This window comes from Callithrix jacchus, chromosome 19 (assembly GCF_049354715.1).
Source record: "Callithrix jacchus isolate 240 chromosome 19, calJac240_pri, whole genome shotgun sequence".
In the NCBI taxonomy this organism is placed as follows: domain Eukaryota; kingdom Metazoa; phylum Chordata; class Mammalia; order Primates; family Cebidae; genus Callithrix; species Callithrix jacchus.
The window spans coordinates 42,703,279-42,720,283 of record NC_133520.1 but is presented as its reverse complement, the minus strand read 5'-3'; the positions used below and the strand labels follow the sequence as shown (position 1 = coordinate 42,720,283).

Genomic DNA, 17,005 nt, shown 5'->3' with positions numbered 1-17,005 from the left:
TGTGCCTCTGCATACCCCATGCCAGACTTGGGATGATAAATCATTTGCCCTGTGCTTTGAGGTGAGGAAAACCTTGGAGTTTCTAAAGTTTTGTCCTTGTGGAAACCCAGTCTCCAAAATAGTTATGCAGTCATATGGTAATTTTGATCCAGCTTTTCCTCAGAGTATTGGAGTAAAATTTTTCCTGAAAGTAAGTGTATTTATTTTGTATTGGGCAATAATTAAGACATATTTTTCCCTCCTCTGTTACTAGCAACATTACTCTAAGAGCCTTGTTATTCAAAATGCCAACTAAACAAATGGATTTCTACCATTTAAAATAAGCTTTTAACTCACAGATCTAGTCATTTGACTGGAGTCCATGCAGAATGACGGGACAGCTGACAGCCTGGGCTCAGTGTGCACTACACCCTTGCTCTCTGCCCCAGCCTCGCGCTAGGCTGCTCTGTTGCTCTGTGAAAATGTTTTGAAATGGTACCTCCGTGTGTGTGTGTCTGTTGTATGTGTTTTCTCCCCAGGTAGACCCTAAGTTGCATTATGGCAGCGACGACTGCTTCTGTTTTCTGGAAGCCTCCATAGTGATTAGCACAGTAGTTTGCGCCCTGTGTGTGTTCCACACTGCACGTAGTGGTGCCTGTAACCCTGGGGTTTGTGAATGGCACATCCCATTTTAAAACTAAAAATGAGCTGCTGATTCTGTGCATTTTATATAGCTTGTTTTTGACCGTCAGGCAAGAGAATTAATTCCATTTTGCTTTTAACTGGCACCAGGCAGACGTTCTGTCTGATTTTAGTTGAAGCTCACATAAACTTTCGCTACCCTTCCTTCTGTATTCCCCAGTACTCTGAGAGCTTATTACAGTTATGGGGTTGTTTTTGAGGGAGGTAAATGGAGCTATTTAAATATCTTTGGTACAACTGTGATTTTTCTTTATCAAAGTGAAGGAAGTATTCTCTCTCCCCACGCACTTAGATGAATCAGCAGTAAAACGTTGCAGTGCGGTCTGCAGTGCTGTCTTAACACCTGGCCTGGGAAGAGCTTGGAAGGGTTGTGCGCTGGCGAGGAGTGAGCCTCTGCCAGCACAGAGGGGAGAGAAGTGTGTGCTAGGTTTTAGCTTCTCGCCACTTGCACATTGAAAAGAACAGGGTAGAGATAGAACCAGGGTCTACGTGGGTTTGCTTCTTTCTTTTCTGTCATTGTCACTTTCTGGGTTGCTAGGCTTGTGGACTGATGTCTAACCCTGCCCATTGTGTATTTGTGATTTGTGTTTTGTAATTAAGAAGAACAATGGGAGTCCATGGGGTCTCGTTATATATAATGGTTGGTTTAATTTGTTTCACTTCTATCTTGTTAATTGTAAATTGATCATTAAGATTTGAATTCTAATCTGTCACCAGGGTTGTGAGTATTGAGGGTAGAGCAATGATCCTGGTTTTAATCACTGATGATGAGAAACAAATTTTATAATTTTGGTACATATTGCAGTTCATATATTTTAACACTGTACTTTATGGTGTTATAAATATTGTTAAATGACTTTTAGTGTAGTTTTACTGTGTGGACTATAATGTATAAATTATATTACTGTTTTGGCAACAGTAGGTATCCAACTGTGTAAGTTTAATTGAAGTGAAGAACACACACCCGGTTAAACTGTTTTTCCCTCCACGTTTAGATGATGTTAGGTTGGGATACTATAAAAATTCTATTTTCTACACGAGGAGACTGATATTGGCCTCTGCTAATTGTTACCAAAAGTCAAACTAGAACCTAAAAGAATAAAAAATTAAGATATCATATTTCCCTTTGAAAGCAATTATCATTTGAATCTGAATTATAGTAGTAAAATATATTTCATGCAAATGCAATTATACAATATAACTGGTATATAAAAATACAGGGGAAAGTTCATGCTTCTGTAAAGCCAGAAATTGCCTAAATTTTCTATGAAAATGGATTAGAGTCTATTATCCTTTTATATGACACAGGAGAGTCATGCCACAAATGTATCTCAAAACTAACAGAAAACCTGTAACTTTACTCTTTGAGCTTTGCAAACTACTAGTTCTAAGAACATAGTGTGAGCTCTACACAGAAAAATGATGATGTGCAGGGACATATACCAAATTTTTGTTGAAAAATGAAAGTTTGTAGGGAAATTACAATTATAAATAAAGAAAACAAAAATTGCAAAGCAGAAAAAAGATTGTTGCAATAATGTACTTGATAGTAATATGTACTTTATAAAGAACATTTATATTTTTGTGATTAGGTAAGATATCCTCAATGCAGGGAATTTGGAAAATACAAAGAAGAATTAAGGAAAGTTTCTTATGCCACTACCAACCAGAGATAACTATTCTTACGTCTGACATATTTCCCCTCGGTCACTTTTCATGCATGTGTTTGTATACACACATTTATATCGTGATTGAGATTATACTGTATATACAGTTTTGCGTCTGCTTTTTCATTTGATAGCTCATCTAATGAACATTTTTCTATATCAGTAAATACCCTGAAAACAAAAACTTATTAAATGATTTGCCTGTACAATAATTATTAGGCTTTTAAGATGTTTCCAATTTTTAACCATTATCAATAATCATGTGACAAAAACTTTATACCTAAATCTAAATTATTGATCGTTTTCTTAATAGAGGTTCCTAAAAGGGAATTGCTGGTCTAAGACTATGGATCATTTTAAGGGTATTGTTTTTTACCTTGTTTAAGTACTACACTAACTTCTAATCACTGTATATGTAGCCATATTAGTAAATAACATTAAGAAGAGGTGAGATACCTTAAAAAAGAATGCGAGGCATTAGTTCACGGTGGTTGGAACTACCCCTGTAGAGGTGAACTAAGTAGTATTTGTATCTGGGCTTGGCTACTTGGGTGACCTGAGGCAAGTCGTTAAACTTCATACTTACCTCACAGAGAAAAGAAAATGAAGCTTTACAAGTACTTTATAGGACTGAGATCATTAATGTAAAGGATGGATTTCAGTATTTGCTATAGAGTAGGCATGCAGTAAATATTTGGCAGTGGTATCTGGTTTTGTTGTGCTAGTTTTTGAATAATAGTAAAATTGAATATGTTATAAATGTTATTGATCATTTGTGTTTCTTCTGTAGATATTTTAAATATTTCTTATGCTTTTTAATTGGAATTTTGATGGAGAGTACAGTTAGTGTTTCATGAAATGATGCTTTTAATGTTTATTTGTCTTATTTTTGTAAATATTTTCCTGTTCTTTACATTGATTTTAATTAATAAGCTTTATTTTAGCAGTTTTATTTTCACAGCAGAACTGGACAGAAGGTCCAGAATCCCCACATATTCCCTGTTCCCTCCACACACAGCCTCCCTCTCCCACTAGTGACATCTACATTTTGTTTTATTATGATATTTTTTCAAATTCAAAATGAATTTATTTTTTAAATATAAATACATATCTTTTTTTAAAAAATTAGAAAGAATAGAAAAGAATGAATAAAGAACAGAGAAAACATTCCTGATCCTACCATCCAGAAATAATCAATCTTAATAGTTGGTATACATGTCAAAATATTTTTCTAAATTATAAAATTAAATCACATAAATCACATCATACATGCTGATTTTTAATGTTTTCTCTCTTTTTATCAATATGTTACAGTTTTAGATCAATAAATAACACAAATAGCCATATTATCAGAATAATAAGTGATATAACCAAGCTTCTGTTGACAGCTTTCTTAGTTAGGTTTTCAGATTATGGGTTGCAAAGAAAGATTGTTTCTAGAAACTATGGTACAATGAATACTCTCATACAAACCTATGATATATTTTCAACATACGATTTTTTTATGTGTAAAAGTTTTGTATTTTTAATATTGTAAAATCTATTTTTTTCTATGTGATTTTTCTTTTAAAAAGTGCCCTTTGGTTTGGAAAGTGCCTGAGAATAGGTCAGTGTTCCACATTTTTTTCTAATCTGGCTTAAAGATTTTTTTTTCTTCTTTTGGAATTTGTTTTAGTGCATGGTATAATAGGAGATACTAATATTGAAAGGGATACCAGATCAAAAATTTATTATAACTGCCTCTAAATTATTTTTTGTTACATGTGATTCTGAAAGGAGAAATGTAAGTCATTATTAACTCCTTTTAGACTATTTCAAATATAGGTCTGTTCTTATAAGGAGAAGCAAATGTAGATTGAGCACTTGACCTGAGCTTGAAAATTAGATAATCCATGCTCTCATACAGAATCTGGTGGGAAAGACAAGGCACAGAGCACAAGTTAAAAGAATAAATTATAAGCTAATGTATGCATAAAGGCTAGAGGTAGCTTTAAAAATGTGCTGACATATTGAGAACTGTGAGATACTAATCAGGGCAAGCTTCCTTTGGGATGACATTTGAATCAAGATGAAAACAAAATGAAGAATGAGGTGAACTAAAAGCAAGAGTTTGCCCCCCATATATGTGAGCAGCTTGGTCCTTGGGATGAACGATTTTTAAGGTGAGATTTCCATTAGCAAATCCAAATCCTTTCCTGTCCAGGAAGAAAAGACTATCTTGCCTACTGGAAGAATCCTTTTTTGAAAGGAATCCGTTTTACATCAGGAGTCTTCAGAAAACAAACCGATCATTAACCTGAAAATGACTCATAATATACAAGAGTTTTAAACTTGGTATTCTAACTCATTAGGCATTAGGGCATGAGCAGATGCTGGCAGCAGGCAGCAATTTAGAGTTTACTTAGTACAAGGAAAGGAATATAATTTTTCTTGGATAAACGTCTTTCCGATCGTCAGGTTTTGAGACTTGGATTGTCATCTAAGACAGAAACGACAGGATATTTCCTGAAGAATATCAGCTATCACCAAAGGAGATATTTTTGACTCGCAATGAAATATATGAAGACAGAAAGAAGATGGGGGGGAATCGTACCCGACTTAGCAGAATGGGTAAAGGCGAACCTTCAGTGTCTACAGAGGTGTATACGTATATGTGAAGCAAGTTGGTCTGCTTTCAGAATTTCAGAAAAACTTGGAAAGGAAGGGTGGAACATAGGAAATCATCAGTTTGAAACCAAAATTGACAGTTCCACCTTCACCACTTGCAGCCAAGTACCTGCCCCTCCTCCACACAGAAGATTAGGGGCTTTCTCTTGGAAGAGATTGAACCAGAGAGCTGTGGTTAAAATAGAGGCACTAAAGTTAGAGTAGAAGGATTAAGAAAAAGTGAAAAAAAAAAAAAAAAAAGTGTATAGGTAACATCCTCACCTCTCTATTTCCAGCCAGTGTCTGGACCTCTGACAGGGTTGTACACAACAGCAGGAAACTGGAAAATCCTTCTCGTGAGTGACAGTGGCCAGAGAGAAAAAATGACAGATACTGATATTTGAGAATCTTCCATGAGAAAGGGTGTCTTGTCACTCAGTCACACTATACTAATGCCTACTAGTTTGGAGAAAATAAATGTACATAAGGCACATGGCATCATAATATGCCACATGGATAGCAAAGGCCAATATTTAAGTATTGATTTTAATATAAATATGAATATTAATTGAACCCCAAACTGAAATACTTGTCAATACATTGACAAGCTAGAGATAGAAGGAGGGGAAAGGGGCATTGAAAAGAATTTAATCTTCATCTACCATAGAAAGTCAATAGAAATTTCTTAATTGATGGAACAAGAGCTGGTATAAACATAAAGGTAAATACAAAAAGAAATAGCTTTATAAGAATTGAAAGTATCTGTCACTGCCTTGTGATTGGAGGTCAGAGGACAGAAGACCGCTGTGTTTCATTATTATGCCTTTTAGAACTTGTATTAATCAGGGTTTTTTAGAGAAATAGATCTAACTGGGTATCTTTCAATCAGTCTATTGATCTATCTACCTGTATATCTAGGTCTGGGTCTAGATAGATGTGGATTTATTTGAAGGGATTGGCTCTGGCAATTGTGGAGGTTTGGTAAGTCCAAAATCTTCAGGGTAGGCAGGCAGGCTAGAAACCCAGGGAAGTGCTGGAGTTTAAGTGCAAAGGCACTCTGGAGGCAGAAATCTGTTTTACTCAGGGGAGGTCAATCTTTGTTCTATATACATGTTTTTTTTTTTTTTTTCCTTTTTGGGACAGAGTCTTGCTCTGTCGCCCAGGCTGGAGGGCAGTGGTGAGATCTCGGCTCACTGCAACCTCCATCTCCCAGGTTCAGGTGATACTCCTGCCTCAGCCTCCCAGTAGCTGGGACTGCAGGCACCCACCACCATGCCTGGCTATTTTTTGTATTTTTGGTTGAGACGGGGTTTCACCATTATTGCCTAGGCTGGTCTGCAACTCCTGACCTTGTGATTCTCCCACCTCAGCCTCCCAAAGTGCTGGGATTATAGGCGTGAGCCACTGCACCCAGCCTCTTAGTTCTGTTAAGACCTTCCACTGATTGGATGAAGCCACATGCAGGGTAATCTGCTTTTCTCAAAGTCTACTAATTTAAATGTTAATATTATCTAAAAAACTCCCTCACAGAAATGTCCAGAATAATGTCTGGCCAAATATCTAGGCACCATGGCCCAACTGTGTTGACACATAAAATTAACTATTATAGAACTATTTTTATTTTAACTGTGTGCCATTACACTGGTTATATTAATTAAAAGAAACTGTTATAGAAATTAGGCCTAGGGTTTCTTCTCTGACAGCATAGTGTTTGGCCTAGAATAAGCACTCAGTAAGTATTTGTTAAATGAATGATAATGATAGTCTTTTAAAAAAGAGATTTGATCATTATCATTTTTGTCTCGTTCCATTTCTATTAGAGTAAGTTGTTATTCCTTGTTCTGTGTAACACTTGAGTCTTACAATGTGTCTTGCAATTTCTGAAATATTTCCTTTTGCAAAGGATATAGTTGTCATTATACTGTTATGTTTAAGTACGGAGTTTAAGGTAATGTTAAGGTTATATAATAACAATATGCCCTCGTAATAAGAACCTTCAACATCTATCATGTTTGTGTTTTCACCTCTCTAGATCTGAAATAGCTCAACTCAGTCAAGAAAAAAGGTATACATACGACAAATTGGAAAAGTTACAGAGAAGAAATGATGAATTGGAGGAACAGTGCGTCCAGCATGGGAGAGTACATGAGACAATGAGGCAAAGGTAATCAAGGTTTAATGATAACTCACGTGCCAAGCGTTGAATGTGTTTGGTTTACAAACAGAAGGGGAATTGCCACGGAATAAGTAGAATTTATCATCATTATGCTACTCAGCGAACATGCTCAAAATCTAGGACTTTTATTTTAGGTATTTATGCTTCCTTAATTTAGGTTGTTATTATACACAAGGAGGAGAGCACATCCTCTTTCTGTTATTCTCTGAAGTCATAGAATTAGATTTAATATGGACGAAGGGAGGAAAACCATTTTCCTTTAAGGTATAAGTTGGCAAAATTGTAATATGGAGGAATTTCAAATCATCTCTTCTGGAAATGAGGCTTTATATGCTTTTTGTAAGGTAAAGCACATAGTAGGTCTATAGAGGTTAAATATCTCATCAGAGGTTGCACTAACAGCATTGTGAGAGTCAGAACTTGGCTACAAACAGAGCCTTTGCTTCTTCCTAGTGGGATTACTTTGAGCAAGTCACTTAAGTTCTCTGAGTGATTGTCTCTTCACCCATATACTGGCAGTAATAACATCTACTTTGCATTTTGACAGAAAGATCAAATGTAATATAGTAAAGCACTTGGCTCAGAAAGACCATCTACTAAATGTCATCAACGATTATTCCTCTTTTTCTAGATGAAGAAATTGAGCTCAGAAAGGCTAGTAGGTTTGCTCAAAGTGACAGATGGAATAAGTGGTAGAGTTCAGACTTGAATCTTGATCTTTTGACTCCAAAATCCTTTTCTTTTTGTGCAGTATTGGGGATTTCTTTTTGGCAATAAATGCAGCCTCTTATTATTTTTTTATCCACGTACCATTTCTAATTTCTGTGTGATAATGGATTCCCTGGGGAGGAAATTATCTCGGTATTTTACAGCAGACAGTCAATAGGTTTCTGTAGACTTGGACTTCCATGCAGCAATCGCATGTACAGTGATAGCAGTCACCCTTCCAGTGGACATGGTTTGTATAGCCTCCAGCTCTCTATCCCCACACCATTCCCTAGCCATCCATGCCTTTTCTGTTTCAAAAATAGTTCCTGATATAATTGAAGGAAATGAAAATATTTATAGACTCCTTCTATTTTTAAAATGCAAAGTAAACGTATTATCCTGGGGAGGGAGAGGGATTTTTACATCAGTGACTTGCTTTATTGAATGGAAGACAGGCAGCCAGAAAATGGCACTGCTTGTCAGTTATCAAAATACCAACATATGGATGTGTTTGTGAAGTAATAATTATTCATTCACTGTTAAAATGTTTACTTAAGCCCGGGCACTTCTCTAGGCCAGGGGTCTGCAGACTTTTTCTGTAAAGGGCCAGAGAGTAAATATTTCAGGCTTTGCAGGCCACATGTGGTCTCATTTGGGTTTTTCACAATTCTTTAAGAAGGTAAAGACCATTCTTAGCTAGCTAGAGGAGCAACAAAGCGAGCCAGAGGATTTGGCCATTGGGCCATAGTTTGCCCCAGTCCTATGCAACTGAGGCATGTTTCCATGTATTTTCTTCTATTTGTGTATTGCATTAGAGTTCCCAAAATGCTCTCACACACATTCTGTGTGCACCTTGAATCAACCTTGACAGTAGCTGCATTTATCATCTCCATTTCCAGATGGAGAACTAAGGCTAAGAAAGATAAACATGCCAAATGAAGGTCAGGTAGCAAATTATTGATTCATTCATTCCACAGTGACTGATTGATTGATTGATTGATTGATTGCTACTATGTTTCCCATTTTCTATCACATGCTGGAATAAAATAGCAAAGTAGATATAGTTCCCACTCTAATAGAGCCTACATCCTTATAGGGAAGATGGATATTCACAAAACAATCTCACAACGGTCTAATTAATTATAGTTGACCCTTAGGCAACACAGATTTGAACTGTCTGGGGCCACTTCTACACAGATTCTTTTCAACAAATTTATTGGACAGTGTTTTGGAAATGTGCAATGATTTGAAAAAAACCTGCAGACCATGTAGCCTAGAAATAATGAAAAAAAGTTTTAAAGTTAGGTATGTCATGAATACATAAAATATCTGTAGATACTGGTCTTTATCATTTACTACCATAAAATATATGCAAATCTACTATAAAAAGTTAAAATTTATCAAAACTTACACACAGATCATACATGGTACCATTTGCAGTTGAGAGAAGTGTAAAGATGCAGTATTAAATCAAAACTGCATGAAATTAACTGTAGTACACACTGTACTACTGTGATAATTTTGTAACCACCTCCTGTTGCTATTGCGAAGAGCCCAAGTACTGCAAGTATTCACTTAAAATGCTGTGTATACCAAATCATCTCTATGTGAACAGTTGCTCTCTCCAGTAAATTGCTTATTGCCATAAAAAGTGATCTATTGCAGTTCTTATGTATTTTTCACCATGTTTAATGCAATACCATAACCCTTGAATAACACTGTGGGACCCACAGGAAGTACCACGAGTGATGTTGGAAGTACTTTCAAGAAGCAGAGAAAAGTCATGACATTACAAGCAAAAGTTGCATTGCTTGATACGTAGCTTAGGTTGAAGTTTGCAGCTGCAGTCGCCTGTCACTTCAGACAATTCATCTTGTAAACAGACAGTGTAAACTTACGACATCAATATGTAACCATACAGTGCTGTTAAGGTATTTTCTCTTATGATTTTCTTTATATTTTCTCTAGCTTACTTTATTGTGAGAATATAGTGTATAGTATGACATACAAAATATGTGTTAATCAACCATTTATATTATCGATAAGGCTTCTGGTCAACAGTAGGCTGTTGGAAGTTGAGTTTGAGAGGAGTCAAAGTTCTACATAGCTTTTTGACACTCCTAACCCTCATGTTGCTTAAGGGCCGACTGTACAATAATGGCCTGTTCTGTGAAGCAGAAATATATGCTGTGGTACAAGTACATTTAATAAGGGGACTTATCTTTTTTTTCCATTATTTTTAAGAAAGGGTCCCACTCTGTTGCCCAAGCTGTGGAGTGTAACCTTGGACTTCAGAGCTCAATGATCTTCCCTCCTCAGCCTCCTGAGTAGTAGGGCTACAGGTACATACCACCATGCCCTGCTATTTTTTTTTTTTTTTTGCGATGAAGTCTCACTGTGTCACTCAGACTGGAGTGCAGTAGCACGATATCAGCTCACTGCAACCTCCACCTCCTGGGTTCAAGTGAATCTCCTGCCTCAGCCTCCCAAGGAGCTGGGATTACAGGTGCCTGCCACCATACCCAGCTAATTTTTGTATTTTTTTTAGGAGAGATGGTATTTCACCATGTTGGCCAGGCTGGTCTCCAACTCCTGACCTCAGGTGATCCACCCGCAGGTGATCCTCAGGGCCTCTGGGATTATAGGCATGAGCCACCATGCCCAGCCTGTTTTTAAAAATTTTTGTAGATACTACATCTTGTTATATTGTCCAGGATGGTCCTGAACTCCGGGCCTCAAGCCATCCTCCCGCCTTGGCCTTCCAAAACTCTGGGATTACATACAGGTATGAGCCACTGTCCCAGGAGGGGACTTAACACTGATTAAGAAAAGTTTCAGTGAGAACACGACACTTGAATCCGTAAGCAATTGCGTTAGATTATTCGCCTTTTAGAGTGGGAATTGGAGAACTATCTGGCCCCCTCCTAAAAGTTTTGCTGCCTCCTGTTCTAGAGAAGGAAAATCTGTAAAATGGAAGGTCCTGAGATAGGAAAGCATGGTGCTCTTGAGGAAGAGCAATAACTGTATATTTAACACAAAGAACAAAAGAAAGTATGGTATACAGTGAGGTTGGAGAGGTCGGCAAGGGACAGACCTAAAAGCAGGGTCTTTATGCTTTTTTATCGCGGATCTTTTTTTTTTTTGAGACGGAGTTTCGCTCTTGTTACCCAGGCTGGAGTGCAATGGCGCGATCTCGGCTCACTGCAACCTCCGCCTCCTGGGTTCAGGCAATTCTCCTGCCTCAGCCTCCTGAGTAGCTGGGATTACAGGCACGCGCCACTGTGTCCAGCTAATTTTTTCTTTTGTATTTTTAATAGAGACGAGGTTTCATCATGTCGACCAGGATGGTCTCGATCTCTCGACCTCGTATCACGGATCTTTTATTTTATCTTGTTACTAATGGGAAGAAATCAAAAGATTTTATAGAAAACAGAGGACATGTGATCAGAGTTACATTTTAAAAATAGCATTCTAACTCCAGAGCAGATAACAGATTGGAGCAGAGCCATTGTGTTTACTCAGGACCAGTTAGGGGCTGGGCATGTGGCTCACGCCTGTAATCTCAGCACTTTGGGTGGATCATGAGGTTAAGAGGTTGAGGCCATCCTGGCCAAGATAGGGAAAGCCTTTCTCTACTAAAAATACAAAAATTAGCTGGGCCTGGTGGCAGGCACCTCTAGTCCCAGCTACTCGGGAGGCTGAGGCAAGAGAATCACTTGAACCTGGGAGGCAGAGGTTGCAGTGAGCCAAGATTGCACCACAGCACTCCAGCCTGGGTGACAGAGCAAGACTTAATCTCAAAAAAAGAAAAAAGACCAATTAGGAAACTCTTGGAGGAGTCAGCCAAGCAATGATGATACTTGGACTGCAGTGGCAATAATGGTGACAGAAATAAACATTGGTGAGATGTATAGGAAGTGGAACCAACAGGACTTAATTGATTGGCAGTGCTGGGTGGAGAAGGATGGCACCCATATTTCTGGCATGAGCAGTGAGTGGGTGCCTAGTGCTGCTACTTGTTGAGAACTAGGTAACACTCTGAAGAAGCAGGTTTGTGGTTGAGACAACCTGGGTTTGGGATGAGAGCAAGTACTCAGTTTTGGCCATGAATTTAATGTTCAGATGCATTGTTTGAATGGATAGGTTGAATAAGCATGTGTACGTAAGGGGCTTAGCTCAGGAGACAGGTCTGGACTGGAGATAGAAATCTCCTTTGGCCTATAGAGGATATTTGAAACCTTGGGAGTAAATGAAGTCACCCAGAGCAAAAAAATAAGAGTAAAAAGAAAGGAGGTCCTACCGAATCCTAAAGAACACTAACGTTTTTAAAGGAAACATAGAGGTTGGGAAAAGGAACTGAAGTGAAGCAACCTGAGAAATAAGTAGAAATGGAAGAGCATGTTATGATGCAGGCCAAGGATGGCAGTCCTCAGGAAAGAGGAAGTGCCCCTCCAGATGCTGCTGAGCAGTTGCATAAGACTGAAAATGGCGTGGTCATCACTGGTTACCTTAAAAAACAAGTTTCATTGAAGAGTGGGGCAGAAACAAGATGAGAGTGAATTGAAAAGTTAGCGAATGTAAACCACTTCTTCAGGAAATTTGGCCACAAGGGCGGTGAGATTTAAGAGGCACACTGGTGGTGGGCATGTATCGGGAGGGGCATTTTGGAGCAGGGAATATTTTGTTTTAAGTTGGAGTAGATGTGAGTGCACTAAATTTTGATTGTAAAGATCATTAAAGTTGTCAAAATGAAGAAAGTTAAATTTTCAGCTGGTGGTTTGGAACCCCTGGTGTCCACAAAGGCAGTCCAGGGAATTCATGTTAAAAATGGTGGTGCCAATTTTTTTTTCTGTTTTTATTTTAAAGTAGGTATCAATTCACATGTTTCTCCCTAGAAAATAGAACCATGTGAAAACCCCCAGTGTATACAGAGCCAGTGGAGCCCTGCTGAGCACCTGTGTCCTCTCACCTGGGCGCCCACTGCCACCAGCTCCCAGTAACCCTGGGTGTTTCGTCAGTTACACAGCGTTACAGGAGTTCTTCCCCTTTTGGACAGTAATATATTATTTAAGTTATATCCATAAAAACCGTTGTCTAAAGACATGAAGCTTCTGATCAAAGTGTAACAATCTGGTAATGAGTTTAAAATAGATAGTTCTTCTATAAACTAGATTTAGGATGATCTTTACCAAATCCATAAGTGCTATGATTGTAATATAAATTTGATTCTTCAAAAGCCAGTGTTAAAAATACAAAATACAATATTGATTTGTATCTAATTTGACATTTTAATTTGGGGAATTAACACTATCTACTATTTTCCGAAAAGTGCTTGAAAATAGAAGCCTGAAATCTAATCTTTATCTCATAATTTAAAAGCAAAAAGAGTCCTTTGCAGGAGCATGAATGGAGCTGGAGGCCATTATCCTTCAAACTGGTGCAGGAACAGAAAACCAGATGCCGTATATGTTCTCATTATAAGTGGGAGCTAAACGGTGAGAACACAGGCACACTTAGAGGGCAGCAGAAGACCCTGGGTCCTACCAGAGGGGAAAAGGTGGAAGAAGGGAGGGGATCAGGACAAATAACTCATGGGCATTCGGCTTCATACTAGGGTGACAGGTATAATCTGTTCACAATCTCCTGTGACACAAGTTAACCTGTGTAACATACCTGCACACATACCCCTGAATTCAAAAGTTAAAAAAAAAAATGGGAAAATTGAAAAAAAAAGAGAAAGCTATGAGAGTAGCAGTTGAATTTTACATTCAAAAAACAAACATTTCAAAACAAATGATGAAATTGTTTTTATTTGTTATTGATTTTTTTAACGGGTTTAAATTTAAATCTATGTTTTAGAGTATCTTTTGGTGAGAAGACATGTTATTACCCAATAGTACCTTTTTCTTTTATAATTAATTCACTGTGGATTTAATTTATGTAAATGAAATAGTGGCATTATTTATTGCACAGGAAAATTAAAATTTTATGTTACAAAAATTCAAACTTAGCTTATTTTAAATGAATTATTTTTACTTAAAAAGTTCCTTTTTATTATCTATAATAATGAAATATTTTAATAAATTCCATGTATTTCTATGAAGGGGGTTTAAGGAGTCAAAAGAACTCTGGAGATGCTGAGGCAAAGTGCAGCGTGGAAGGTTCCTGAGAAGAGAGGCGGGTTGGGGCACCGAGCGCTGAGCAGAAAATGGTGGTGAACTGGGGAAAGGGTTGCCTCCTCCGTTGCCATTGCAGCAGCTGTAGCAGAAAAGCTGATAGGAGCTGATAAATGCAGGTTTATGGATAGGGTGCTGGAAAGGTGACCTGAGGCCAGCCTTTGTTTGTTCTGTGTTTATTGAACATCTGTTTTGTACCAGTCATTGTGCTAGGCCAGGAAACACGAAGATGTAAAAGATACACTCAGCCTCACTCCCGTGGTTGCATGCCTCCTCTCTGTTTGGGCTGAGCTAAGTATTGCAAGCTTGCAGTGCAGAGGAGCCGTGACAGCACCTGCTGCCTCCTGGGAAGTCACTCTTGGCTGCGTCCATGCTTCCAGACACCTAGATGCAAGGAGAAAGCCTCTCCTGGGGAACCAGCCTCCCTTGGCAGGCTAGACAGGAGTTGGCTGCCCTTAAAGTGTTTATTTTTTAAAATCTCCTGTTCTCTCTGTTTTATTGATATGAGATTTGGGATGTGTGGTCAAAAACTTTCGCTGTCCCTGGGGAAATGTCTGAGTTGTTCATCCTTTGCTTAGGAATGTGATCAAGGTGTAGACCCAAGCTCCCTGGGTAGTGATGAGCCGAAGACTCACCCCGAGGTATAGCTGTTTTTGTCGGTTCTTATGGACAGTTTTAAATGTGTTAAGTAAAAAATCTAAAAGTACTGAAATTTGGTTTTTGTAAGCCAAAACAACTTAATGAGAATGCTAATGCAATATTCTACTGGCCGCCACCACACCCGGCAGAGCTTGCGCAATATAACATAAGTGCTGCTAGTTTGACTTCTGATAATTTGGGGAAAGGATTTTAATTATTACTAGGTTATCAGCGTTGTTCCAAGGTCATCTTCATTTCCTTTTTTTTTTTTTGAAGTGGAGTTTCGCTCCTGTTGCCCAGGCTGGAGTGCGATGGTGTGATCTCGGCTCTTCACAACCTCCGCCTCCTGGGTTCAAGTGATTCTCCTGCCTCAGCCTCCCAAGTAGCTGGGATTATAGGCATGTGCTACCATGACTGGCTAATTTTGTATTTTTTTTTTTTTAGTAGAGACAGAGTTTCTCCATGTTGGTCAGACTGGTCTCCAACTCCCAACCTCAGGTGATCTGCCCGCCTCAGCCTCCCGAAGTGCTGGGATTGCAGGTGTGAGCCACTATGCACAACTCATCTTCATTTTCAAATGCTGCTCTCTTGCTTTTAATTATAAATTGCTGTTAATTTAGCTTCATCATCGTAATTTAGCTTGTTAGGATTGTTTTGTTAACCCCCTACGGTGCAGTATTGCATACTTCCATCAGCGGTATAATAGTTTCCCAATAACTGCATTTCAAGTCCCATATGACTTGTAATTCGGAAAGGAATCATCCATTCTCTGTTTTGCTAAAGCAGGGATGTGATCCCCACCTCCTACCACCACCTTGCCAATTTTCTGTAGAGAGGCACTCCTTTGATGAAGTGCTGCTTGCAAATCTTTGTTTTTAAATAACTGATAACATACTATTAAGAACAGATTAACAAAATTAGATTTATATATAATTATTTCATAATATAAAATTATATTCTTATGAAGAAATGGTAAGTGATTTATATGTTGCTAGACAAGAATCTTACTACATCTTGTTTGTTTCAAAATGTTCCTCTGTTCTCCCTAGAGTTTGTTTCACTGGACCACAGACATGTTTGGATTAGGCAGGCTCTCTCACCTCAGGGGTCTAACAACAGACAATCTGAGAGTATCACATAGAAGAATGCAGGAAGCTGCGAATGCCGAAATCACTTAGAAAAGTTTATCCTTTTTCAAATTATTCAAAAATTATAAGCCAGTTGGGGTTCACAGGCAATCCCTTGTAAGCCAGTTGTGTGCATTGACAACTCCCTGAAAGCACTGGAAGCCACGTTTGTTTATACTTTAGAGGGAAAGCCAGATCAGACTGCTGCCCTCCCAATAAGTTGGGATCCTTGCCACCCTGTGGGAGTTAGAATTTTGATCTGGGAATGGATAATGAGTTATTTAAAGCAGCCTGTGTGGTTACCTTTGCTGGGACAAGGCAGCTGCTATAACTGATCCCTGGGGAGAACATTCAATGGGAAAAGGAGGTACACAAAGTTAGGACAACGTCAGAGAAATTGTAAGTCACACTTTTGCTTAGGATAGGCCCAGTACGCAGGAAGAGGAAAAGATACCCTTAGATTAGCCATCAAACATTTATTGAGTGCTTATTATACACTGCTGACACGCTTGGGACCCATCACAGGACACAGACAGCCTTGTCCGTATGGAACTTAAACTCTTTGGGCTACCTACCTTCGGGATCTAGTCCTTTGTTTTTAAGACCTAAAGCCAAAAGTAAAGAGATTGTATGCATCGTACTTAACAGCATGTGTCCTAAAACCAAGTTCTCTGGGCTTTCCTCAGTTTGCTTCTTTGTAGCTGCGTGGTCATGAGCTACTTCCTTAATCTTAAACTTCATCTTCCTCACTTTCTTTATCTCCAAAATGCTACCTTGTAAGGTTGTGGAAATTGCCTAAAATATTCCATAAAAAGGTCTTTAGGATAGTTCCTGGCACAGCGTTAGTGCTCAACAAATGCTTCACATTACTATTCATTCTTATCCTCATTCAACATATTTATTAGGCCCTTAATACATGCTGAGCTCTGTTCTGGATTCTAGGATTCAGCAGGAACTTCAGAGGCTTAGATTCTGAATGGTTGTTTATTTATATTATAGGTTAAATTGACTCTTGTGAGTTAGTCTGTGAACCAAAATACCATGTTTACATAATGTTACTTCTAAGGCAAAATGCCTTTTGAATTTTCAACAACTGATTTATGGAACGACATTTTGGATCACAAGTTGGGATATGCCTATGATGTTCTAAGTGTTTGTGAACGTGTGAATGTGTGTGGTTGTGTG

General features: G+C 38.3%; 1 protein-coding gene across 16 annotated transcripts in view; it reads left to right on the top strand.

Annotated features, from left to right (window-relative positions):
* The window catches only part of SDCCAG8 (SHH signaling and ciliogenesis regulator SDCCAG8), a 242,240-nt gene that overhangs the window by 160,543 nt on the left and 64,692 nt on the right, over positions 1–17,005 (top strand). For 14 of the 16 annotated variants that reach the window (XM_078357215.1, XM_035281020.3, XM_035281021.3 and 11 more), the window contains one exon: positions 7,027–7,158. In XM_078357215.1, the coding sequence (XP_078213341.1) occupies positions 7,027–7,158 (132 nt within the window). Of the gene's footprint in view, positions 1–7,026; positions 7,159–15,137; positions 15,602–17,005 lie in introns of those variants that run through there. The other 2 variants (XM_054248377.2, XM_078357213.1) reach the window with 2 other exon arrangements.